Raw genomic sequence first — 27,251 nt, 5'->3', positions numbered from 1 at the left:
AGTGAGATAATCACCATACGTCTAGGACGACACATGATATAATATGTGAAAATTCATCAACTCCAAACAGAGTCGAGCGAGGCCACAAAAAAGTATTGTAAAATTCTTTGAGAGATTATTCATTCTTAAAGCCTCGCAAGAGATCAAATTGAACGAAAGCGACACTTGTAACGACACACAGATAAGGCTTTGCCTTTAGGTTTCATTTGCCTCCCAAAAGACCCACACTCACGATGACAATTTGATAAACAGAATAAAGCCAAGCCCAGCCTTTGCACAACGTAACGAGGAAGACCCACCGGTAGCTTCTGAAACATGCAGGATTTGTCATGCCAAAACGAGTCAATTGATTCTGTTGAATATTTACGCGCATTAACCATGGTGGGGGGGGCGGTAGACAGCCAACAAGGCAGAACATGCCTGTTCCGGATGACTGCGCAAGGATTGATGTTCACTTTTTTTGTTTTTGCATGTTTATCGCTTCTTTCACAGCTTTGTTTTGTTCTTTTCTGTGTGACGGCTCATCTTCGGCGACAAGCGGCTCGTGGACTTTGGAGCTGGAGTGTTTTTGCAGCGGCAACGGCCTACACTGATCGATTCCAGACCGCGTTGGAAAAAAACAGTTGGAGAAACATACCCCGATCAAGCACGAGAACACGAGACGCGAAGCCATGCTAACGAAGCGGATCGCATCAACAATTATAATTTGGAAGCTTTTTTTCTCTTTACTTGCCGCTCGGAACCCCTCGGGAGTGCATTAAAGATTCAACATCCTGGTCCTTTCATTACACATAACGGTACAATGGGGTGGAAAACTACCCCCGACCGAAAGACACTCCAAAGACTGCTGTAGTGCTGTCATGTTAAGTTAAGTAATGTTTCAAAGATCGATCGATTTGTTGGAGCCAGGATAAGGTCAGCAAACGGTGACAAACATAATCGTCAATCAGACCGTGGCGCGCGCGTAAATAACACCCACGGCGGTGGGCCAATGTGACGATTAGCGTGACCGCCGCTTCAACAGAACGATGGAAGCGGAATTTTAAATGCTCTCGGTGTGCCCTGGTAGCAAAGGCAGTAAAATGCGAATAACGAACGTGTTTGGATACAGAATACTGAAAAGCGTTTCCTCAAAACCTCGCTGGGCAACATCGACATCGTTTGGCAAGCGTGTGATAAAAGAAGCAGTGCACACACTCATCACCGGGCGCTCAACGTTCGGTTAATTGTTTTCCGTTTTCTGCTCAATTTGGCCTAATCCCTCGGCAAGGTTTACGCCCAATGCATTCTTAATTCGTAACACTGTTGTTTACTTTCGACCGGTGTTGGATTATCGCACCGACGGGGAAAGCACGAGCAGGAGCGGCGGTGGAACACGGGAAATAGATCGACTGCGATGAACGTAATGGCCAACTGTCAGTTTAAATCTGGCAGCGTTCGGGCACTTGGAAAGTACTTACCGAGTAGCAGGTCTGGGCCGGCATTGGATGTAAATTATTTCAATGTGTGTGCATTGAGGGAAACGTAGCTCCACTCAACCATAAGGTTTTCCCGTTTATCTACCGTCGCTTTCCCAAACATTGTCCGATAATATTCATCACCAGGCAAATGGGATTTGCGATATCTGATCGGTCTCGCCCCAAAAAAACATTAGCTAAAACTGCCAAAATGGAAGGGCCGATTTATGGGTACGCTTCGCTTGCGTTTGTAAACATGGGGCATCCAGCTTTTCGTAGAACCATGTTTTAAATTATCATCCTATTCGTTATTGATGATGATGATGATGATTGGAATAGAATATTGAAGAACCGACCGGTCGATTCGGCATCCGACAACAAATCGAAATCCGACAAAACATTCCTCGTATTTTAGGATCTTCGTTTTTCGTGCTCCATCTCTCCAAGTATTTATCTTTTGCGTGCTGGACGTATGTTTGCGAGTCTAAAAATGTGAGCGCACACTGCTTGACTGGAGCTTGTAATAACGTTGTCAGATGTCGGAAGGTACAACATCTCGTACCGTACACCTGCCGCAGTTTGCTGAACGACGACCAAGATGACGACGTGAAGTTGTTTGGCTTTGCCGGGAGTCGAGTTTTCAAGAGCGTTAACTCCACCGCCTGCAGATGACATCACTCGTTCCGAATGTTGTGTCACTTTGGCAGCGTTTGACAGTCGAATTACGGTATCAAACCGTGGTGCGTGCTGCACCATGCAGAACAGAGCACTGCTACAGTTGTACTGCTTTTTGGGACTTAAATAACATTTAAGAACATTTTAAAGTTGTTGCTCCTTCAGAAAAGCTTCCGGCGAAGAAGAAAAACGACATAAATGCGCAGTTCATTAAAGAAACAGATAGGAATTGTAGGATACATGCGTTAAGGAGGTAATTCTTTCGGTTTGTTCTCTGGCCCGATGTTTCTCATAGGAAGAATCGATCAATTGCCGATTCTCATCATTGGGTATTCTGTACAGCGTCCGCAAATTAGGTTACCTTTTCGTCGGTAAGCACCCGAGGAAAGAAAGAAACTAGAGAAGCGCCACGGGACGTGAATCGATAAACGCTGCAAGTTCCAGATGGATAGATAATAGGATAATTCTTAGGTAACACAAAACGAAAGTGTGAACGAACTGAAGGTCAGGCGAAATTGGTTTGTGCGGTACGACGTCATGATGGAATCTTTCCCATCCAGTAGCAATACCTTGACTACCGTGGTAAAACAGATGGAAAGTGGTAAAGAGAACCAATTAAGGGAAGAGCTGGCTGTTCGGTGCACAGCACATCATCATCTGCTGAAATCATGCCTCCATTGAAGGTTGTTTTCCACGCCCATTCAGAAGTTTGCTTTTCGTCTTAGAACGACCCATAAGCGAACATGCTGGGGGCCTGGACTGGATAATCTGTCAAGGTTTGCAATGGTACTGAGATTCGACTGAGATTTGAACTACAACCGATATTTACAGCAGCCGCCGCGTTTACCATTAGACTACCCGGAAGTACATTACATGACAAGTGCGGAGTCAAGTAGGTATCGAAAACAATCTGTACCACATAATCCATCAGATTTGGCACAACAGTTTTGAAAAGCTCGATTGCCATTTGTGTGTGTATTATGCCGACCGCAATCGATTGTGCTGGAGCTGCGTACGATTGTAGTGGGATTAGCAGGAAACGATTTACATTGAAAGGGCATTTCCACGCGTGGATCAATTTTCCGCCGTCACCGTGGGAGCAGGGCTTACGGAACGAACGCTTCCAAGTGCTGAAATGATAAACAAAAGGCCCCGCACATACTCTCCGAGCACGTGGAAAACCTCCCCAGGACAGGAGGTGAAAATGTGTGTACTACTCCCCCTGTCCCCACAATAATAACGCTTCCTCGCTCTCCTAAACAATTCGCCGGCCCGCTCTATGGCCGGACCTGGGGATAAAGTAAAGTGGGTCGTGTCGAGCGGGACAGTGGGTAAATTGGTGCTAATTTTCCATTTCCAAGAACGCCGCCTGCAACAGTTTGCTCATTTTTTGCTGTCACTAGGCGGATGTAGCTTCTGTGGAGCGACTTTTTACTGTCGTCAAGACGGCCTGGTCAGTAAGGCCCGTGTCCTGGTACTGCGTATTGCCACTGGAGGAAGATGGTATCCAGTGCCCTGCTGTAAGTAACGAAAGGTGTCGCGATCGTATCGTTGCGGAACGTGACCACTTGCCCAGTGAGGACGCAAACAATCTAGCCTATTTTCCCTTATCTTACCCAACTAATTAGTATCATAATAAGCTCGAGTTCTTTTCTCCAGTCCGTTTTCCGCTGCTCCCGATGCGCTTGACACAGGTGGACAATAAAAACCATTCCACAATCCAAGCAACGGTATTCGCGATGTAGAGCAGAGTGTGAAACTAATTGCTTGCTCGGAAAGTAATATAAACACCCGGCCTGACCCCCGGACCCGTAAATTCTAAATCGGTGGCCCTCGTTTCTTTTGTTGCTGTTGTTGTTGTCACTCCTTAAGAGTCCTTACGCACCACCGTTTCAAGAAAAAGCGCTCCCCATTGCTAGGCAACGGATCCTTATTTCAACTTTGGCAGTTAGGTGTGTGTCAGTCGGTGCGCTTGTTTTTTGCTCTGCAGCGACCTGTCAACTGCCTTTTTTTCGGCTGTAGCTGCTTCCGATTTTAATTGCGATTCAAATAACTTGAACCGTTTCTTCGGAGATGCTTGCAATCGTTTTTTTCCGACAACGAAACGAACAGTACCGACATATCGTTTTACAAACACGACGCGCACAAAAGTGGAAAAGAAAAATACACAAACGAAAAGTGATTTTCTGGGAAGGTACGGTCCGGGGGGAGAAAAAGCATGCTCAAATGTTTTTTTTTGTTTGCTCAGTTAAAAGAGGGCGCTGAGCCGTCCAGGGTGAACCGTGCACGGAGCGCCACAGCGCCATCTATGTACGCTGTCGATATGATGGAAATGGAAAACAATTTCCCTAGAATGCTTCAGCCGGGAGCACACCCCGTTGAACTCTGCTGTTGACCTGCGGGCTTCAACACGGAGGGTGTGTACCCTGGGCACCTCTCGTAAGGGCATTTCCATTGTCCCATGAGAGAGAGAGAGAAAGATAGAAACATAGAGAGAGTGTGAACTGCTGCTGCATTGCATTAGTTGGTCGGCCTTTTCGCTGCATTATCGGTGCAATTGCAGGGTTAAATATTCATCATAATTACATTTGTCCCATTAAGCTTGACCCAGTGGCGGCGGTGCGTGCGTGCGGTGGGAATGTATTGTTAGAAAACAAATCACAATAGGCCGATGGCAGCCCCTGGAGTCATTAACATCCGATCGCCGGGTGGTACTTGCTAGACAATTTTAGTTGAAGTTATTTGCTCGGTGCGTCTCGGCTTGTTTGTGTGTGTGTGTCTCGATCGGGAAAACGTTTACCTCCCTTGTGCTTGGTGTGTCGATACACAGCAGAAAGGATGCAGCCGAGTTCACGAACGATCGGCTAGACACCAGAACCAGAGAGGCGGGAACGATTACAATGTTGAAAATGGAAATTAAAAATCAGCCCCCAACAGTTCACGCTTATCGTGCATTTTATGGGGCGGGTTATAATAAAGCTGACCTTTTTATCGGATTTGTGATTTAATCGAGCGAACGATTAACATCAGGAGCTTTGTTTGGCTCTATGTCGTGTGAAATGAGTTTACATAATACGGGCATGATAACAATCGGGTCTCAAACGTCGCTCCCTCTATAGACAATGATAAAGGGAGACTATCTGTGATATTTTTTAAACTGCCCGGGAGAATATTGTAATGAATGTTCCAATCGCAAGCAACAGCACTATTTCAATCATTGGTGTGCACAATGAGATAAATAAAAGGTTTTATCTATTGCAAATGTATCATCATTTTAGCATATGAGACTTTGCGCAACCACTTTCTCGCGCTAACGTGATGAAATGTCCCGAACAACGCAAATACTGAATGCTCCAAAAAAGATGACACATGATCATCGGTAGTTGGCGGTCATGGTTTGAACTCCGCGCTGGACAGAGACCTGTCCCTACCCTTCAATTATGCGCCAAGTCCGAACGTATATTTATCAAGCGACTCAACACGAAACTTCATCAAACGCATGTCCCCCAAAGGCGCCAAAAACATGAAAGCAAGCCATTTCCATTTTCACTCATGTTTCATCATTAATCATCAACTCCTGGGAGGGATCCCCTCGTCAAATCAGAAGCTCCTTCCAGAGCACTCACTCGCCTCTCAGTGGCCAACTGATCTGAAGCGAACTGTGAAGCGGAAACCCCGCGATGATTAAGCCCGGTGAGATTTCGATAATTATATTGCCATCTATGCGTAGCTCTGCTGTCCCATTATTGCCACCTCGCGAACATTTGTAGCTCCCCGGGCGGGATCGTCGAAATTTGCACCAACGTGTTGGGTTTACGGTTTTACACATCCCCAATGATCCCCATGGCAAACTAGATAAAATACCGAAGAAAAACACGAAACTGCTAGGGATCTAGTCGGCATCTTTGAATGTTAATACCTTTTTAACAAGGTAGCGCGCGTGGCACACACACACACAGTCCATCAAAGTAGTCATCAAGTCTGGCCGGAGCAAGGCCTCTCGGTCGGTAGGAAGAAGAAAAAGTTCACGTTTTCAAAGAAACTGTCTCGTCTTGAATTATAACTTGTTGCTGCACGGCTTTGGAAACTGTTTTGTTTTTGTTGCGATTGTTATGATGGTTGGTGATGTGTGTATAGGTCTTTTTCCCCCTCTGCTCCCTGTTTATGACCACTTAAGCCAGCGTTGCCAGTTAGAATGATGAACTTTGTTCCGGGGATTTCCCGGTTGTTAAGTGCTACAAAACATCAACCCCCGCCAAAAGCTGCTTGTGTTCTTGTGGGTTGGCAAGGATGTTGTGTGTTTAATTAAGTTGTATAATGCATAACACGCGCTCTAATATTGCCGTTTTAACGATCATTACTTTGTCAGAAAGATATTGAAAGGATGTTGGGAATTTCCTCCCCAACATTATAGCTCCCCCGAAAGCACTTACCGTTGTTTGTTTTTAGCACTACCAGTCGGCCAGACGTTTGTTTGTTCGTCTATTTTTGGGGGCACCGAATGTCTAAGTGCGTTAATTAGTGGCTCCTTACAATCGCTTCGCTGGTAAACTTCCGCAAAAACACATCAAACAATTGAAGGGTGAAGTACACACGTTGCACACGGCAGGGTAGAAGGTAATCAATGCGGTTTCTGCTAGACATCGGCATCAATCAATCACACGGTGTGGAACGATCTTTTTTTTTTTTTGGTACCAGTGATTTTTCACAACACAGAATAGGGTGTAGGTAAGTGCTTAGGGCGCCTAGGAGCGATCACTGAACGACCCCAAATCGTGGCAATCGGCCCGGCGTCAGTGTAATTTATGCTTCACCGACCGATCATTTTGCCACCCTGCTGTTACCTTCACCTTTAACCACCTCCACCCCACACCACTACACACACACAATGCTTATCGCACACCGGAATCGCTCTCACTATCACTTGCGGATCGTTACGGAATATCTTGCCCCTGGAAACGCGACCCAAATTAGCATAATTCACCACACACGTACACACACACACGCACGCAACCGTAACCGAACGCTACTCAAGCGTGCAGACACACTAATGCGACACACCGAACCAGGCCGGTGTACCAATCATGCCGGAAAGTGGGAAGATATTCGGATTTGGAATTCGGAAGATGCAAAAGACACAAGCGACGCGAATTGCTCTCAATCAACCCCAGTTGTAACACCGACACCCAAGCACACACAAACACAGACACAAACGCACTTTCTTCCTCCAAGTTACAACACTTTTTTGGAAACGGCCTGCTACGTTTAGTAGCCACACTTTGCTCTCTTCCTTTCGTACCCGATCAGCAGCGGCACTTGACTGCTTCATTTGGGAAGACAAATCTGCACCGGGATAAGGGCATTCTTGTGACAGCGGGACACTTTCCGGTGTAATCCCTTTCGGCAAAGGTGTTCGGCGGCGGAAACTCGTTCTAATAATCCCCGAAATATCAAGCGCTGCACTTTCAACCGTCACAACGCATTCGCAACAAATGATTCCATCTCGGTGGCTTCCGAAGGGATTAATGCCCAGTTTGCACACCTTCACGGCACTCTACGATAAGGGCCTGCTTGCTTGGCTGTAAGAATTTGAGCTCACAGCGTTCCCCAACTTTCGTCGTTTGCTTCGTTGTTTCGGCTCCCCGTGGGAAGCAATTTAAATTGCGATCTCAATCCCGGCGGACAGAAGATTTATTTCCCATCGGGAATGAGGACGAAACAAGAAGCTTGCACGCCGTACAGTACACGCACACGCACTCTATCTTTGCCGCTCAAACCAGCTCAAAGCGACGCTCCGACGATGTGATGCCCGCGCCGTTTGAATGTTTACTAACGGACGGCTGGCAAGCTGAACGGCGCCAAACGTGTGCGACGACGGCTCCATCGTCGAAAGCGCGCCAACTTACGCGCACTATGAGCTGTTGGGAGAGGATTAGTGGCCAACACGTTTGGTTTCGTGGTGCAGATGTTCCTTACGATTGGTTTGACTTGATGTTTCTACAGATCACAGAGCAGACACGAACTGTCTTATAGAGAGCTCATCAGAGGTTGCTATGATTGCAAAAAGGTTGAATGATTGCTAGGGAAACAAATTGGAATTTTGATCAGTTGATTTGAAGTTGTAGAAAGCTTGCTTGTTGGACTCCATGTCCCAAATTTGCGATTAGTCCATCATCATATCGTCCCTCGTATGTAATATGTAGCCTATGTATAGCGTATGTAAAATAACATATATCCGAATTTATGACATTTTACCTCACCGCATTGCTCGCACTGTGCTGCCGAACGTGCGCTCCGCCACCGGTTCGTGCTGATTTCGGTTCGCATTAAAGCTCGCCGGGAAAAGCTTTCACGTTCGTGCTCTCCACCGAATACCGAACGAAGCAACAGTACACTAAGACCGCTGGCACTGTGGCCTGTGCCTGTGCTCTGATGAATTTTTAGTTTCAGTCAGCCCACCGTGGAAGATTTTTATGATGCGGAAGTGGTGGAGATGAATAAATGCACACACTTTAAGCCGGTTTTCGGTGGAAGAGAAATTTTGGCAATCATTTTATCGCGTTGCGTTGGGAGCATTGGGATTTGCATGTTCACGTTCAGCATTTAAAGTTGGGACCGCAACGGAGAAAGCACGTGTGACGGAGTGCCAACTGCTTCCGACGATTGGAGTTGGGTGAACCGGTTTGAGGACATTAGGCATATAAATTGAGTTAATGGCCCGAGTGACAGATAAAAAGCCTAAAAACGCTTTGTTGATAAGGGTGAAGATAAGCTTGAAAATAACTTTGCCAGTTTTTTTTTTGTTGCTCAAACTTTAAACAATGTGCCGTCTACTAATACGAAAAACAAAAATCCGAAGTTCACCGACACGGCAAGCCGCAGCGAAAGGCTCTAATATTCCCCCATTATTCAGTTAATTACTTCCAAATTCTGCCGGTTTGAAAATAGCGACCACGTCCCTTTCACAATCGCTCAAAATCTCCCCCTCTGAACAGAAAAAAAAGAACAACATTTAATCCGACTTATGCTCCGATGAACTTTTCCCTTTTTTCCACCAGTTTTTGCTGATGCTCATCCCGCGTATCAATATTTTATTAGAGCAGGGAGCTTAAAGACGCACCACGCACCACAACAGCGAAAGAAAGAAAAAATAAAGGGGGGGGGGGGAAACACATGCCTTTGTTTTGATCCGTAATCATTGGAATTGCGGCGGTGATGAGCGAAGGAGCGTGAAGGAAAATAAGCAGCAATCTTTAAAGCAGCTTATGCTGAATTTCTCGAAATTCTCGACACGACCTGTACCTGGGCCCGCGCTATGCTGCTGCTGCCCCACGTGGCATGTTGGCGTAAAATGTGTTCGATGTGCCGTGATTGATGGGCGACAGCAGAAGAAGCGTTTAGGAACAGTGCACAATGAAATTATTATGGGTTTAAATGTTACAAAATGAAATCGATCTTCCGGTGGTGCAAATAATTCAACACCACGATGGTGATGAGCATGGGCTTTGCCAGCTTAGGCTTCATGAGCATGAGGCATTTGTTCCTCTTCACACACTAACCTTCTGCTTCCACCACAGGATCGTAATAATGCACCTGACAGGAAATTGCCCGTTCGTGTCTGCTGCATTCAATCACTCCTCGGCGGCTAATGAGGTACCAGGAACTTGGTCTAGTTCGATAGCTTTCAGCATTGCAAGCAACAATATAGCGTCGAAGTAGGCGATGAACTTTACTAAATCAATCAAAGCAACCAAAGGGAAAACCGAAATGCACCGCTACCGCAGGGCCACGTGCCGCAGTACTTAACACTCGTACAGCGGTACAGCGACACGTTACAGGGTTTTCCAGGGGTTCTCATACTTGTGGAACACTTCCTTGACTCTTTCATACGGGAAGTGAACTTCATTTGATGGAAATTCGATTCTATGGCATCCTTATTGGACAGGCTCCTTGGACAATCCTATTAGAATTGTCCAACAAGGGTGCTATAGAGTCCAATTCCCATTACATTAGCTTCATTTCACGTAAGAAAAACTCAGTAAAGTGTCCCACAGCTATGAGAACTCCTGGAAAACCCTGTAATGCTCGTGCTATCGCATGACTATAAAACTTAGCTAGTATGATTTATGGGATTACCTTACAAGACAAAATCTTCAAATCCCGGCTCTCAATAGACATTAAACCTATCGATTGATGGCTGACTTACTGTTGGATTTATTAGCTCACGAAGCCATGAAGCCCATTTCGGACCACCGTTTACACTGCTTTGTAGTTGCAATTTTTATTACCTTCCGCCCGGGCCAACCTTCGACCTTCGGATTGCTAATACAGCCAATAATTGAAGAAGGTTAGGTCATTGTAGTTTCATGTTCCAATCACGCTCTGGAGAGTTTGCGGTCTCCCGATCGATAACTATCGTGCACCTGCTGGCTGGTGAAACCGGGTGAAAATTTGTAAAATCAATTTCCATCCCGGAAACACTCCACCCAGGCGTAGAATAAAATACCTCCCAGCTGCCGGTTTTGGAACAATTTTTACAGCTCGCTCGCTTGTACTGCTACATTGCGCATTGTGAGCGCAACTTCCGGAAACTAAGCTTTGTGGATTTTTACCGGGTGAGCGAAGCAAACCGTTTGCAAATATAAAATTCGAACCATTCGAAATGTTTGCATCGGAATCGGACTTACACAAAGTTTGTTTTTCTTTTGTTCGTGCCTCGTGCCCTTTCACACACCTTTCACCCATCATTCGCTTGTTATTTCGACAAATGCTGTTCGAGCGTTCACCTAAACCGTCTTTGCAGCTTGCTGTCTTGCTGTCTGCGCGTACTTCGTTTAGCAAATAAATCACATTTATGTTTTCCATCGCTATCCCTGTGTTGTGTGTTCGATTCCCGGAACTGGTTCTCCGTTTTGATGAGGGGGGGGCTCTCCGACTGCGACAATCGCTGCTACGGTTGAACGCCACCGCGGTTTCCGGTGCCGGGCGACAGACAAAAGCAAGGAATGCTGTAAATATCCACAACAATTTCCGCTCTCTATTTTTATCCCGGGTTTTCCCACAGCAAATCTAAAAGGTCACTTCAACGAAAACACACACACGCACATAAACATTTTTACTGGAATCAATTTTATTGTAACAAAGGTAGCTTTTACAAGCACAATACGATACGATACGAATTCTATGCAACTGTTCTAAGCGAATACTCTATCCTCTCACTTTCAGTGTGTTTGTGTTGTCAATTTGTGTTGTCAATGTAAAAATGTGTACACTTCGCCACCAGCGAACTACTACTACTTCGCCTTTTACACCAGTCCAGAACAGCGGCACACAAACAATAAAGGCACTTCCCGACATCGCGGGCTAATCTAAGAGCTTAAGCTGATCCACTTACCCCCCCCCTCCCCTCTCCCTGCTGTCTCATGTTCTTTCCTTTCCATCCCCAGCTCGCGGTCACTCCATCAGTGGAAAGTGTCCTCCCGCCTCTCGCACAGTGCAGTCCTAATTCTAGCCGTAAATGAAATAATAATACTATAAATAACAAAACAAACAAAAAAAAAACAGCATCCAGCATGCACACGGCGCGACCAGAGTTTCCTCTGTTTGCTGAAATCTGCACGGACAACAACTTCCATCTTCTTCACACACACACACACAAAAGGGATGTTGAGAAAATTAATACTTATATGCACTGCTCCCGGGCGCTCGTGTTCTGTTCCCTCCCCCTCCCCTCTCCACCAATCGTCTCTGAACGTGACAGCGATGCTGCAAGCCGGCGATGAGAAGCGTCTATGCGGTATGGAATGTGTTTCAGAGGGAGGGGGGATAGTTTCGTGCTTGTGGGGTGGAATGTCGTCCCCATTCCTAAGCCGGTGACCGGTCGGACACTTCGCAAAAGGTCAAGTGCAAACCACTGGGAGAGCTGATGGAGGTGAGGAACGGGAGAGAATGGCCTGCATGTTGTTCCATGACTATTTCGCTACAATCCGCTTTCCGCAAGGGATTGGCCGTTCGCTTCTCCACCACTTCACTACGCTATGCATGCAATGTAATAAAAGATGCATTTTTCACTCCGTTTGGTGGCTTCCGCCATTGACATTGGACACAGTGTGCTACAGGGGAGCGAAACAAACCGGCAAATCGGATTGCTACAGCACACACTCGGACGGACACAAGCACACACGTATGCGCCCTTCTCCCCCAGACCGGTGTGTGGAAGACAGCATAGAGAGCAATGGGGGGGGGGGGGGGGGCGATAACAGGAAAATACAATCGCACAATCAAAACATCTAAACCCACAAAACCCAATCCACCCCTGAATCCGCAACAATTGCCATCTGACGCGTGACAAAGATGCGCAACAACAAAAAAAAGGATATCCGACTCTCTCTCTTTCTCTCTCTTCCGTTGCCACGACCGCTCTTGACGGGTGCAATTTCAACCGCGACGTCCTCTACTCTCTGGTGCAGCCAGATTTCATTCTTATTCTTCTATTTCTTCCTCCACCGCTCAGAGTAGGAAGAAGGAAACCTTCAGCAGTCTCGGGAAGGAAGGTTCAGCAGAGTGAGAATGTAAAAATAGAGAAAAAGTTATGCCAACCAGCAGCTTTTGCCCGGTGGTAATGGACGTTACGCGTCAACCGGATGACTTCGTCGGTAAGAGAGAGAGCAAAAGTAGCAATGTAATAGAAACCGATGAAACCAAATACACCTCTAAACCAATAACCGCTACTGCTCTGACTTTTCACCTATCCCGTCCATCCGAATGGTCCGAATGGTTGCTGCTACACAATGCCACACCATTAGTGCGGATCGGTGAAAAGGGGTTTCCCGTTCCGTTTGGGGGGAAAAACTTTCCCCTGTTCAAAAAAGGGTTCGCGGTACTCGCCGGGCGACTGCTCGAAATGGATTTTGCTAATGCGCTTTTCTGTTACCTTGGTTACCATCTTGGGTTACGTGGTCGATGAGCTTGTGGGAACAGGCTAACAAGAGCCAAATACACACACACACCACTATCCCCTTAGAAGCAATAAATTAATTATGAAATACAGGTCTCAATCAAGGCATGGCCAGATGGGGGCATCAGATTGAGAAGCCAAATAGAAGAAACTCTTACAAAACTACAAACAACGTGTGAATAGACGAAAAGCAAAATGAAATGGTGATGGGGAGAGGGAAGGAAAGGATCGGTCAAGTGGTTTCCCCGCGCGGCGGTTAAGAGTAGAACGTCAGCACGGACGTCTGATTGCCGCGGACAAACAGGAACGGGGGCAAATCGCGGCTCAACGCTTCCAGCCACGCCATGTAGAGCGGAGCGGAGACGACACCCTTGCGCGGCATCGGCAGCGTCATCACGACCAGGTCGGACTTGCTGGAGTGCTGGAGCAGATACTCGCGCAGGTTCAGGTGGCGGTTCGTCTTGTCCTGTACCGCGAGCAATTCCGCCTTCGAGATGGTCGAAGTTCCCGCTGTGAACGAGAAGAAGAAGAAAGAGTCAATGAATGTCAGAAGGAAGAGTTACGCTTGAAGCGACAGCAGACCGAGATCTTCCGAGTTGGAGAAGCAACAATTCGCAGCAACTTGCACCCGCAAAGTGGGCCGTACCGTACCGGGTAACTAGTTCCCATTAAGCCAAACTCGGTTGGCGCATAATGATGGGCAAAGTTTTAATTGCAAACACTTATTCCAATGGAGAGCTGCCCTGCCCTTACCTGTGCTAGCATCCGCGGCATCATCCTTCGCCGTAAACTCTTTGATTAATCCCTTGAAAAAGTCGGCCATCTCCTGGTTCGGCTTCTTGGTGACGTCCGGCAGCAGCTGCAGATCGGAGTAGTCGATGCGGAACTTGGCCAGCAGGCTCGCCATGTTGCGCTGCTCAAACTCCAGCTCCGTCTTGCGGTTGGCGAGCGCGAACACGCGCAGCTTGCACGACGCCCAGTTCCGCCGGGTGCTGATAATGTACGGCAGCAGCAGCGTCAGCCCACCGTCATCGTACAGCCAGTACACGTCGATGATGCCCGTCTTCTTTTTCGAGGTGAACTGCGTCAGCTCGTCCAGCACCTCGGTGGGCAGTTCGGCGCCGCCCGGTCCGCGGTACAGCAGGGACGGATCGCCCCGTTTCAGTGACCGCTGGCCAGATTCCTGCGGTGAGAAAGTGGGGTTGATAAAGCGAACGAAAAGGACTCGGGGGGGTAGGAAAGGTAAACACAGCAGCGTACCGTAATCAGCTTGGCATTGATATCGATCGGGTCTGGTGCTACGGAGATGGTTTTGCTCAGATCGCTGGTACTGCTTGCTAAAGGATGGACAAAAAAGGCATCAATAACAATTCATTCCAAGCGCCAGCGCCATCGTTACAACTGCTGCATTCAACGACAAAACGGTCGCTTCGCTCTTCATGCGCAAATGGCTACAGTATGTACAGCATTGCTACGGCGCTCGTCACTTACCCTTGAGATTTTTCGCATTCTTCTCGTTAACGTCATTAGTTTGGTCTAGCGATGGGAAGCGAACGGGGGAAAGCCGACGAGATGCGCGTCCGTGTGTGCCGTGCGCGTTCCACAAGTGCATTTCGGGGGAGGGGTGTGGTTGGGGTTTGTTTTGGGCATTCCACATTCCATTCCATGCCGATGTCGAACGGTCGTCATCATTCCGGGGGCATCAGCATCAGCAAAGGCCGTTGTTTTGGTGGGTGCAGAAGAGTTGTGTTTGGAGTGTTGGAGTGTGAGAACGTTCCGGAGGAGCAGGTGCACATTGTTATTAGAACAGGCAAGATGGTTGGTATAAGGGTGTGTGTGTGTGTGTGTTTTTTTTGGGGATTCGATTTTGGTGCGTAACATGCAACGAGGCGACAGATTAAAATAAAATAAAAGATTATATCAGCTCAACGTTCAGTGTTGTGTTCAGGAGCTCTAACCACTTACCTTGCGAAACGTTGCGACTGAGCGAATCGCAGCTGCCGTGCAGCGAGCTGACCTTGTTGTGGGCGAGCAGATCGTTCGTGCTGTCGTTCGCCACCAGCGTGCGCGGGTACTCCGAGATGAACTTGACCGTGTCCTCGCCGAGCACCTGCGAGTAGTCGAAGCCCTTGCCGACGCGCAGTATCGCCACCGATAAGTACATGTCGAGCGCCTTGTGCACGACGTTAAAGTACTGCTCCAGCTCGGCCGGCTCGCACCGATCCCAGTCGCCCTTGAAGCCCATCAGCAGCACGTTCGGGCGCAGCTTGCCGATGCCGGACGCTTGCATGATGGCGCGCGACCCGGTCTCGAAATCGTTATCGTCGATCAGCGAGTAGAAACCCTTCACCTTGTGCCGGCGGAACCACTCGGCCGCCTTCTTCTGCAGATGGTTGCGGTACTTCTGCGACACGTGCGTCTTGGTCACGTGGCCACAGACGAGCAGGGACAGCTTCTTGGTGAGCAGGTAGGCAAAGTTGACGAGCAGTGGCCGGGAGCTTGGATGCCCGCACAGGACCAGTATCTGGGGCCGGTAGTTCTTGACGTGCTCCTCCACATTGTTCAGCTGCTGCACCGAGAGGAGTGCGTTTTTGTACGTTTGGGCTTGGGTGGTGGAGCCCCAGTTAACGTCGGGCTTGCGGTACGACACGATCAGGTACAGTGACAGCACGGCCGCAAAGGTGATCAGTGCCGTGGGCCAGGAGATCAGGAACATTACCGCGATACAGAAAATAGCACCCAGCAGACTCAGCCACATGTTATAATACTGTAAAAAAGGAAGCAAACTTGAGTTTCATAAGAAAGAAAGAAAAGGGAGCATTTTCCTTTTCCATACCTTAAAAGTGGGCCGCCAGCCGACCGGTTTGGCCAAGCTGGCATGGAACGTGCTGAAGTTCACCAGACAGTAAGCGGCCAGGAAGAAGTTGGAGATGAGCGGCGCGATCATGTTCAGATCGCCCACCAGAATCACCGCCACCGAGATGACGAACGTCAGTATGTACCCGCGCACCGGCTCGTTGTTCTTGCCGAAGCCCTTGCCGAACCAGCTGATCTTCGGGTACAGCTTGTCCTTGCACAGCGCCTGGAACACCTTCGGCGCCGACACGAGGCTGGCCAGCGCGGACGACAGCGTGGCCGCGAAGCAGCCGGCATAGATCAGCGGCCCAAACACCGACACCAGCTCCATCACCTGGAACGAGTTGTGCAGTCCGTACGCGCAGCTCGTCTCCTCGCACGCGGAAAAGTCCCACGTCCCGTTCACGACGTCCGTCACGTTGCCGGTCGCGTCGCGCAGCACCGTTGCGCCGGCCACCACCGCCATGCCGATGTACGACGCGGACGTAATCGCGATCGCCAGTATCGTGCCCTTCGGGATGGAGGACGACGGGTCCTTCAGATCGCCGCTAATGTTCGCCCCCGCCAGTATGCCCGTCGCGGCCGGGAAGAAGATGGAAAACACGGAGAAGAAATCGTGCTGCGTGCCCTTCGACACGCGGTACGCCGATTGCATGTTCTCCATCAGTACCGTCGCATTGTAGCCGACGAAGCCGCGCGCCACGTCCAGCTCCGACTTTGGACCCCACAGCGAGCCGACGCAAAAGTCCACGATCGCCACCAGCAGGATGATGAGCAGCACGATCTGGGCCTTCGCCTCCCACTCCATCCCGACGACGACGATGCACAGCAGCAGCACGATCGTGATGCAGCCGATGATGCGCACATCGTTCACGGCCCCGTCCACGATCGCCACGCCGAACGAGGCGAGCAGATCGATCATGGACTCGCAGAACCCGACCACGTACATCGCGCAGGCGACCGCGTTCGCCAGCGAGAAGATTAGCCCGATCGAGCCGCCAAACTCGGGCCCGAGCGAGCGCGATATCATGTAGTACGTGCCGCCGCCCTTGATCACACCGTTCGTGCTGATGGCAGACATCGAGAGGGCTGTGATCGTCGTCACCACGGTGGTCATGCAGATCAGCACGACGCCCTGCACGATACCGGCCTGGCCGACGACCCAGCTCAGTCGCAGGAACAGCATCACGCCCCAGATGTTTAGCAGGCAGCGCATCAGGACGCCCTTAATCCAGCCGAACTTAATGGATCCGTCCAGCTCGGCCGGTTCGTGCACCGTACCGCGGCGCATTGTTTCCTGCATGGAGGGAGCAGAGCAAGAAGAGAGCGATTAGAACCAGATTAAAAGTGAGTGATTTAAACCATCTGGTATGTCGTGTTCATTTCCCCCCGAACAGAGCGCTTTTCACGTACATTTTTCGAACCAGAAAATACCATTCTTCACTCCGATTCGACGAAGCAACACAAAAATCCCACTACTCTTCAAGCTGACTGACACCCCAACCCGGCCAGTTATCCCTAACTCAATAAGGACTATTGATTGGGTCCCAGTAATTGACCGTTCTCGGATACAGCGGGGGAAACCCCGGTCAATGCCGGCACAGTTCTATCCATCTCGAGTGCTATCCGATAGTCCGAGCGCCGCAAAACTCGCTGTCTCGATTCAATTTTGCGCCGGAAGGGAAACTGAAAAGGAAAGCTTATCCAAGCATCTTTCAAGATGCGCGTTCGGGGAAAATGGGGGGGCAAACAGAACGACCGAAACGAAGCACGTACTCCTTCTTTTCGTTTCCGTTACACTCTACTGCCCAACCAACCATAGCAACACGGCACAAGCACACCCGGGACAGGTGTAAATGTTACCAAGAAATGGTCCCCCCCTCCCCCCTTGTCCCGAAAACCCGTTGTGGTGCCCGCAGGGGTTGTAAAAGTTCAATTAAAACCGATACCTGTACAGTGTATGGGGCGAAATTAAATTCCTCGCGCGCGCGGATTGCATACCTTGCAGGCGCGAAACGTGGCACCTGCATTGGTTGCGGTGCTCTTCACAAGAGCTGCAACTTTCCTACTATATCCGATTTAATTTTAGCTCACTGCGCTATAAATGTAGTATCAATTGCATGCTTCCCCTCATGGAGCACTGTGACGCTCTTCAGGATATCAAAATGTAATTCCTCTACTTTTACAATACGATTTTTATGGAGCCGCCAGAATAAAACCAAACACGCTTTCATCGCCGTGCAAAAAATGCGCATTCCATTTGCGAACTGCGGTATCGGAGGCACGCAGCACACACGCCAACACACTGGCCAGAAGTCCAATCAAGTACTACCATTTGATTGGTATTAATTGGAAACCTCTCGCATTGGGCACACGCGATTGGAGACACGCGAAGGGTTGTTCCGCGCGCAACACACACACACCCGCCGTGTACAGCCGTGCGCAGCAGTCTGTTTTAATTAACCTTCAGTATCCTCTCTTCTTGCTGTCCTTCAAACACACACACACATACATTACTGTGATGCGCGAAAAGGCACATTAAACGCCCTTGTCGCACCCAGCTAGTGGAACCCCCTCCACCCCCCCCCCCCCTTCACAGGGCGCCACCGTCGACGAAGAAGGGTCGGGGAGTAATGGCACTAAACGAATCCATTTGATCAATTAACCAGAGAGTTTGACCCGCAGGGTCGGTTAGATTAAATAAATTAATCAATTCCGATGCACGGCGTACGCGTGGGCGTGGGCCCCACCCAAAGCGCAAACGGGCTGGTGGTTTTGGAACACTTTTGCTTGTGAGAAAATGGCATCATTTCCCCTTTGTTGAAGGTACGGCCTACCTTGTTGGTGATGGAGGCGTCGTGCAGCTCGTCCAGCGTCGGTCTCTGGTTGCCCTGGAACGACAGAATGTTGCGATAGTTGTCCATCCGTGGCAGCGCTTCCCGGGTAAAGTGTCTGTAAAAGGGCAAAGGAAGAAGAGGGCCAGAAGTGGTCCGAAACAACCAAAGTTAGATACCGAATACGCTACGAAGGAAATCGCATAATTTATTCATCGAAATTGTAAACAGCTTCTTCTGGCTGTCAGCAATGCGGGAAACGAAAAAGGCTCCCCACCATTATACGATTCCGCGAACGCAGCCCTTATTTGGATGTGTACGTGCTTTTGGCCGATGTCGATGGTCTAAATCATAAGCATAAGTCGTTTTCCGAGCTACCTTGGGGTGAAGTATAATCAATCTCGTTCCCAACCATCTTCAACGTCTCTTCAGGCGAATCTGTTTCGGGCTGTCTACTTCCACAGAACTGAAAGGGGTAACTCCACGTAGCGCCATATCGCTTCATTGGATGCTTAACCCACGTTTACTGGGGTCGGGTATCCTTTGCCAAAGATGGGCCTGCATGTGTTACCCTGGAGCCAGCAGCATTCTCCGAATGCAAGTGAACCGTGTCACTCATTCCGTAAGGGAATGATTTCCAGCTAAAATCCCACATTTTAATCCCGCAACAACACATCTAGCAAAAAAAAAAACCAAGAAGTCGCCACTCAAATCACGCACACACACATACTTACCGGAAGCTACGGGCGTATCGATTCTCGTCGATCAGATTATCCTCCTCGTCGTCGTTCGAGTCCGATTCGCCCCCCTCGACGTTGAAGCGCGTCGAGGGTTTGCGCTGCCGCGGCTGCTCCGGATCCCGGTCCCGGTCGGTGCGGAAGCTGCTGCGCAGCGACTGCAGCCGGGAGGTTCGCCGCTTGACCATCTCCTCCGGGAACAGGTCGTCCTCGGTGACCGGCTCGGGGGCCGTACCGTTGCCCGTGCCGTGCCCGGCCGGATCGTCATGATTGACAAGGTTAACCTGGAACCGGTTCACTGACTGATTGCGCGGCAGGGCATTCATTTCCACGTCATTTGCAGCACCGCCGCCACCGCCACCGCCACCCTTTGGATCTGTCATGCTGTGTGAATGGGCACTTCTGGAATGGATATCGAACAGCCGAAGGTTGTGGTTGATGAGTTTTGTTCCCCTTCTTTTATCGCCAAGACGCAGAAGGGCGAACTGGGCGAAGATTATTTATCGCGCACGGTTGGTCGGATCGGTCCAAAGAGGCTGCAGAAAGAGAGAGAGAGAGAAAGAGGGAGAAGGAAAAAACAACATCAAAATAAAGCAATGAATAAGACTTTGACTTCTGAAACACAATCAGCCGGAGCGCAAAAAGTGTCTGTCGGTGTGGGATTATGTTTTCGGGATGCTCTCTCCTCTCAATAAAAGATAAATTGGGGTATTGATGAAAAAAAGCTTATTTTTATTGCATTTCGTTGCTTTTCCTCTGCCCAGTAGAATTGCTATAAACAAAGATAACATTGTACTTTAACGTCTCGCACAAACCCACATCGAAAGCATCTCTTAAGGATCATCCATTACGCGAAGAAAGCTATATTTATCGTATAAAGTGAATGCTCTTTCTCATTCACAGACAGAAAGCGTTCAATTCTCCATACTTTTTTCGGAACAAACAGAAAATCTGTATGAGGGCGTGTTATTTTCGGCGCCATCGGTCCAGATTTCGTGACCGGAAGTACTGAGAATCGGCTTGGCACAACACAACGGCACTCGTCAGAACACGTTCAACGCCTCCACTGAAATAAGCCTATTTGTGCCCCCCATCGAACAGTATGTCTATAACCAATCAATCACATCACAGCCGACGTCCTTCTGCTGAATCCTGAATCCCCCGAAAAATAGGAGAGTATCCTCTGAGGCGAAAAGCGCACGAAGAGTCATAGGGAGATCCTAAAGGCGATTAAAACATCACGGACTATGTTAGTGAATTCACACGTACACGGAGAACCTCTGTTACGGCTGACCAATACTGTCCACATTTGGTGGTCAGGATGGCATTCACGTTGATATAGGTAAGGGTTGGTTTGTGCACACAGTTTAGTATCCCAGCATCGAGCGGGCATTTCCGACTACATCCTACGAGGACACCAAGGACACACACACTCCCTCTCTATTTCTATCTCGCTCTCTTCACATAACAATGTAACGCTTCGGTTTGGATGCTTTATTGAGGACTGTTACAAAAATGATTGATAGCACTAGCCCGACCATTCTCACATTGTAGACAGCAAGCTGTCCACATGTCCACCTCACCGTCAGCAAACATTGCTACCACCGGCATTTGCTACGAACGGGTATGTCCTATGTGTGTGTCTGTTTTCCAGAGACATATAGGACACTTCAACACACTTCAACGGTGGTTCATTCACCCTTTATTCTGCACCATCCCAGCTACACCCCGTCCCTCTGCCGTCAGAGGTTCGAAACGTCGAAATATACCTCCACAACGAAAGGTAAAATAATCATCGAAGTATCCTTTTCAGGACGGCAAACTTCGCTCATTATCGAAACCACACAACCAACGGAATCTTCACCGAGCGGCCTGTGTGCCGGTGCGAAGAGATTTTTCAATTAATTTTAATGGCTGCTTGTCGGTTAAGGGAAAGGGAATTGATTTCCCACTCTCCACCCACCCAAATAATGCTAATAATGTCCCACACACACACACACACACACCCGAACCGATTTGGTCGGTTTTGTGCCTGGGCTGGCGGAACTCTATTTCCACACTGTGACTTTGTTTAACCATTAAGCGCGTAACCACTGAGCATACACCTGGAAACAGAACATCCTGGTGTATCTCGGTGCTATGACAATCCCGAATTGCTTTTTCCATACCATCCCACACAAGTTCCTCCATCACCACCTGCATCGAACCTTCTGTTCCACCTGGGAACAGACGCATTGATGTTTGACGCTCGAGGTATCGAATCCGAGATACGATCGCTATGTGTATGTGTGCCAAATAGAGTCCGAAAAGGATATTCTTGCCGGTGTAACTCAACCCAATGAAACAAAGGATACCGCTACCTAGGCTTGGGAGGACGAATTTACGAGGGTTGTGTTTGTCCTGACCGCGAAGCCGCTTCTACTCGCACAGTTATCAGGAAGATTTGTGTGGATGGATGTACGAAATTTACGAACATTTCACATCAACGGATAAGGAACACTTTTTAGGACTTTTTTTAGAGTTTAGGGACCTTTGGAGCAGTGTTCTATAATTAATGGACAAATTTCGAACCATTGTGGAGTAGTTTTAGCACGTTTTAGCATCGATTTCGATACACCAAAACATACGCCTTCCTGCTGCTAGGGTTGTAGACCCGCCCGCCCATGGCGCCCATGAGACGTCAAATTTACACAATGCAATCAAGGTGTGACAGGCGCCTCCATTTTTGGGCGCTTTGCATTACACATATTTGCATTAAACGTCATCCCGGTCCAATCAATCAACCGCAGGCGTAAGCTGCATCGAACTGGTGCCGACTGGGCTACGCGGGCCCTCAGCAGTGGTGCTTATCTCAGCCAGGGTTCCACATAGATCGTACGCACGTATCTCACTCTGTACCGTAGGCATATGTAACGCGTAACAGTCGAACAATTAGCAGATAGTGACGAAATCGTGGTCGACGAGCGATGCAACAGCACAATGCGAGCGAATGATTCTGGTTCTCCGTTGCAACAGTTTGACCGTTTGGATGTAGAATAAAATGCTTTTTTCCGGTGAATTTACCGGTGCTTTATGTGATGCCTGTGGGGTTTAGTGTTCGTTTAGCACCAAACGACAACCCCCTAAACCGAGTATCACTACAACAAGGATCAGCTTTCCGGCAAAAACTGAAGCGCAATTGATTAAGCAAATCTCTGCTATCCATTTAAAATAAAAGGACGTTTGATCTGAGCCCACACACGTTCGCGAACCTCAACGAAACCTTGATAGAGGAATGAATGAATTCCAGTAATCCGGGATATGTAAGTACTTGTCTGTGTGTGAATGTATGTTTTTTTTTGCATTTCATTTCCTTGTTCTCGCATAGTTTTACGCATTGACCGAACGTCACGCAACCGGTACACGCCGGCAATGATTAAATTTTAAATTGAATCGGAAAAATGTGTTGCACCATATTCCGAGGTTTGGCACAAAACGTTGTGTAATCGATCTGTCCGCTTGTCTGGTATAGTGCTGCCCCCATCGACACACAAAACGCGTGCGTACTTTCGCTATTTGTCTGTCTTTATGTGAGCCGTTTTTGTCCCAGCAGCATGGCGCATGGCACGGAAAAGCTTCAAACCCCGGCCAGCAGCAGCAGCAGCTCGGGGAGCTGCTCGGTGCCGAATTAACATTCAGGACACTGACGCCAACCTTCTTCCCGATAGGGGGAGGGGTACACACACGCCCCGCGGTCGACCTCGGCCACATTTGTATGCATAAGATTTCGGCACTGTCTTCACCTCGGAAGCTTTGCATCGCTCTCTTGAGACCTTTTTTTTGGGACCAGACCTCACTTTGTGTCGAAAAATATGATACGAAAACGAAGGAAGTGATACAGAAGCTACAGCAACACAAATCCCAGCACAGCGTTGAAAGTGAATTCGTTTTGTATCCTGGCAGTATGGTCGTAGGCAACAGTCTCTTCCCCCCAGGTAGAGAGTGACAAACTCTGACCGGTGTCACCCGGGTCTACGGCCGCCACAAAGCTCGACTTGCCGACACGTGCTCGGAAAGTTGACGATGCTTAATGACACCCGAAAGGACCCGCTGATTAGGGCACAACAGCGCGGTGCGAATGGCTGCTAATTTCTAATCGGACGCAACGCCGAACACGTTCTTGTTGTCCTTTTACTTCACGCAATGCAACATAAAACGGAGAGAGAGAGGGAGAGAGAAACAAGATTATTCACATTTCGCGCAAAAGCGAATATTTATGCTTTAAAATTGTGTAGCGAAAGAGTGTATTCAATTTACAGCGCGCGCATCAATATGCACAATCGATCGTTTCGGTTCGGGTTTCGGTGGCGATGAAACATAAATTGGAATTTATTTCAATTTGTGTGTTCGCTTTTTTGTTTTGTTTCCTCTTCTTTGCCAACTGCCAACTTTCGCCACGAATGCAGTGTGATTGTGCCACAGGTTGATGCGCCCATTGTTACTCCTCTCTTTCTCCCTCCACGCACGCAGCATGTTTGCGCAACATTTATTTATATTATGCTGGTGTAGCAGCATACACACGCCAGTAAAATAATAAAATTAAAAACTGCGTTTGCAAAACACAAACGGTCAGCGTCAGCGTGGAGAGCTTCTAAGCCACGCACACGCCAATTTGCATGTGAAACATTTCGTGCACCACGGGACCGCTGCACGGGGCGGTCTGCGGTCGCGCCCAAGGTACGGTAATTAAACGTAAAACAAATGTTGACCTAACAGATAATGCTGCTCCCTATGATGCCTCCCCAACCTATGGGGTTAATGAGCCGGGAAAGGGGAAATATTGATAACAGCTGCTGGATGGTCCCGTTTGCCACCAGCGCGGTTGTTGTTGCCGGTGGGAAATAACCGGAATGCAATGGATTGCATACCACAAGAACAGTCGTCAATTGCTAGCGAGCAGGGCGGGAAATAATTTACACGCATGTAACAATTGTCATAACGCATGCAAAATGACGATGCGATAATGGTTTGTTTCACCGTTTGTTTCACCAGCACAGTTTCGAAATTATGCTGGCGCTGCTTATACATCCCATTTTGCCAATGTGACCTCTTATCAATCGAAGAAATGGATTGGAACAGTGAATTAAAACAAGTGACAGAGATATAACGTAAACATGATATTGGGAATAAGCAACCCTAGACGAAGCGTCCCTCATAGTGTACATGGTAAGTGTAACGGGCAACAACACACAAGCGCTGAGTTCAACTCTCGATTGCAACGACTATCTACGCCTTTTTCCAAGTTTAAACTGATCTTGACTTGCAACGTGCAAACGCGCTTACACAAATATAAATAAACCCATCTTCTCTTCTTCTCTACCACCACCACCATACTGCATTGTTTTTTTAATATTCCTCTGGAAATAGTGCTCTTCCGGAAATAAATGTAATTTTAATTACATTTACACGGAAGTACGAACGACTGCGCCTTCAAAAACCATTCTAAATTCAAAAACTACTACTACTAATTGCATGTTTGACTACATCAAAGTAAATTTGCTTTTGTAAAAATAAAATGCACTCCGGAAGGCTTCAAATTTGTGCTGCTGCACTACTATCAAGATAGCAGAAAATAACTTCATTCTCCCCGCCAACACAGCTCTGTGGTTGCAAGTAAATGGAAAATCTATGTTTTTCTCCATGCTCGAGCAAACTGCAGTCTTCCACCGCTGGATGGGTGGTTGGGTGTACATTCGAAGCATTTAGAGAGCGCCCGAGACAACACAAGACCGCTGCACACACAGTGACCTTTGTCGCGGGGCGGGGGAGAGGGTGCTGTTAGTGTTGCCCGTTTGCCCTGAGTATTTACGCACCGTGTTTGCGAACGGGTCCACCACTCGAGTGCACTGCCACCAACCCCAACAAGGTACTCCGTCCCAGTCAAACACTCCTCGCGCTTTGGATAGTTCTCTTGGTCAAGGTTAGCCCAAGGTAGGGTTTTGGGGTGACTACTGCTAGTGCCCTCTTACAATGCAGTTTATGACTATATCGAGCGGCGAACTAGTTCCGACTCCCCTTGGCGGCTGAGTCGAGCAACTTAAAATCCGTCTCGATTATGCACACATGGTCGCCGGGTGGTGGTGGCCGAGAATTTTGGACCGTACACCTCAAAAAACCTTATCAGCCCCGTCGTCTACGGTCAGCCTCAGTCGTACACAAACAACACAGCAAGCTTGCGTGTAATTATGCAAGCCTCAAAGTTGACTTCTCGTACTACCTTCCTTCCCAAAAACTCTCCGAGCAGAGAACTGGTTCGCCATGTGCGCCAGATCACCTTTTACCACGGCGCTTACCCCCCTACTTGTCGCTCCGCGTATGTCGACGCACGCACCAAGACGGCATCTTGAGCTCTAATTAATGCACTCCCACCGTACGGTGCGACGGTGCCAGACAAAACGACACTGGTTAGTGGCTCGTTCATGAAAACTTTGCTAGGTCTTGCTGGCCAAACAGGACGAAAAACACAAGACACAACTCAGCGCACTATGTTCACACGTCGCCCAAGCGGCTACTAACGGGCATTGTCGGGACGGATTAGGTGGTGATGGTGGTGCACGTTAACAAGTTAATCAAATGTTTGCTCTGAACTCTTGTTTCTTGCTCAACAAGACGACAATTGATCGACGCACTTATCGAGGGGGTGGCACACCAACTGGCCGCCGGTGGTTATTGATTAGGTTGGGCTATAAAAAGCATATAAATTAGTGTACGCAGCCACTTAAATGTTTACAAGTGGCGATCCATAATAAACGGGCCCCTTTTTGATGCCGTGATTGGCGATCGCTGTATGCTAATAATTGCTCAATAAGATAAAATGCATCGTAAATAATAAATATTTAACAATGTGGGGTATACACACATGGTGCAGGTAGTTTACGTCGTGAAGGCAATTACATTCAAAACGCGATGACTTCGCAGGGAGTTTATAGAGTGTTTATATTCTTTCGTGTTATACTGTTTTAACAAATTCTAATCAAAATATTTACAACAAACCTGATATACTGTTCCAAAGTAAACAATAAGATAGTTTATAAATTAGAAATGCAACAAAGCCGACAAATGTATCGATAAACACATCGACTTCCCGAAGGCAAAAGTACAGTGGAGCGCCGTTTATCCCGGTGCCTTTTATCCGGCTGTCCGTTTATCCGTGCTGTTGAGAAATGACTTCTTCTTCTTCTTCTTTGGCTCAACAACCGTTGTCGGTCAAGGCCTGCCTGTACCACTAGTGTGGGCTTTGGCTTTCAGTGACTAATTGATTTCCCCCCCCCCCCCCATAGCAGGATAGTCAATCCTACGTATGGCGGCACGGTCTATTTGGGGATCGAACCCATGACGGGCATGTTGTTAAGTCGTACGAGTTGACGACTGTACTACGAGACCGGACCGGTGAGAAATGACAGTTCAATATAAAGGTGACATTGCGTCATGAGGACGATATTTGAAGAAGCGGTTATAAGAGCACATTGTCATAACAAAAAACACTATAATTAATGGTAATTTTCAAATATTCTCAATATTCAAAAAATAAGTTAATTTTTCCAAAACTTTTTCAGGAATTTGTGATTAAATATATCATTTGACTCATTTTCCGTGTTATTCGCATATCCGGGCGAGGTCAAGTCCCGAGAAGCCCGGATAAACGGCGCTCCACTGTATATGATAAATGTGTCATAAAGTGGAGCTATTATACAAT

General features: G+C 48.2%; 2 protein-coding genes across 5 annotated transcripts in view; both read right to left on the bottom strand.

Moving 5' to 3' along the window:
• Positions 1-8,831, bottom strand: part of LOC120893465 (gonadotropin-releasing hormone receptor) — a 37,868-nt gene extending 29,037 nt beyond the window's left edge. The window contains exon 1 of one of the 2 annotated variants that reach the window (XM_040295386.1): positions 6,566-8,831. The gene's annotated coding sequence lies outside the window, so the exon portion shown is untranslated. The remainder of the gene's footprint in view (positions 1-6,565) is intronic. The other variant, XM_040295385.1, reaches the window with a different exon arrangement.
• A 2,407-nt stretch (positions 8,832-11,238) lies between these two features.
• LOC120908400 (bumetanide-sensitive sodium-(potassium)-chloride cotransporter) overlaps positions 11,239-27,251 on the bottom strand; it is a 28,685-nt gene continuing 12,672 nt past the window's right edge. For 2 of the 3 annotated variants that reach the window (XM_040319351.1, XM_040319352.1), the window contains exons 2-9: positions 19,514-20,052; positions 18,783-18,897; positions 15,926-17,242; positions 15,055-15,856; positions 14,581-14,625; positions 14,350-14,426; positions 13,843-14,272; positions 11,239-13,599 (exon numbers count right to left, since the gene is read on the bottom strand). In XM_040319351.1, the coding sequence (XP_040175285.1) occupies positions 13,346-13,599; positions 13,843-14,272; positions 14,350-14,426; positions 14,581-14,625; positions 15,055-15,856; positions 15,926-17,242; positions 18,783-18,897; positions 19,514-19,899 (3,426 nt within the window). In that variant the 5' untranslated portion in view covers positions 19,900-20,052 and the 3' untranslated portion in view covers positions 11,239-13,345. The remainder of the gene's footprint in view (positions 13,600-13,842; positions 14,273-14,349; positions 14,427-14,580; positions 14,626-15,054; positions 15,857-15,925; positions 17,243-18,782; positions 18,898-19,513; positions 20,053-27,251) is intronic. The other variant, XM_040319353.1, reaches the window with a different exon arrangement.

This window comes from Anopheles arabiensis, chromosome 2 (assembly GCF_016920715.1).
Source record: "Anopheles arabiensis isolate DONGOLA chromosome 2, AaraD3, whole genome shotgun sequence".
NCBI lineage: Eukaryota > Metazoa > Arthropoda > Insecta > Diptera > Culicidae > Anopheles > Anopheles arabiensis.
This window is presented reverse-complemented; position numbering and strand designations above follow the sequence as displayed.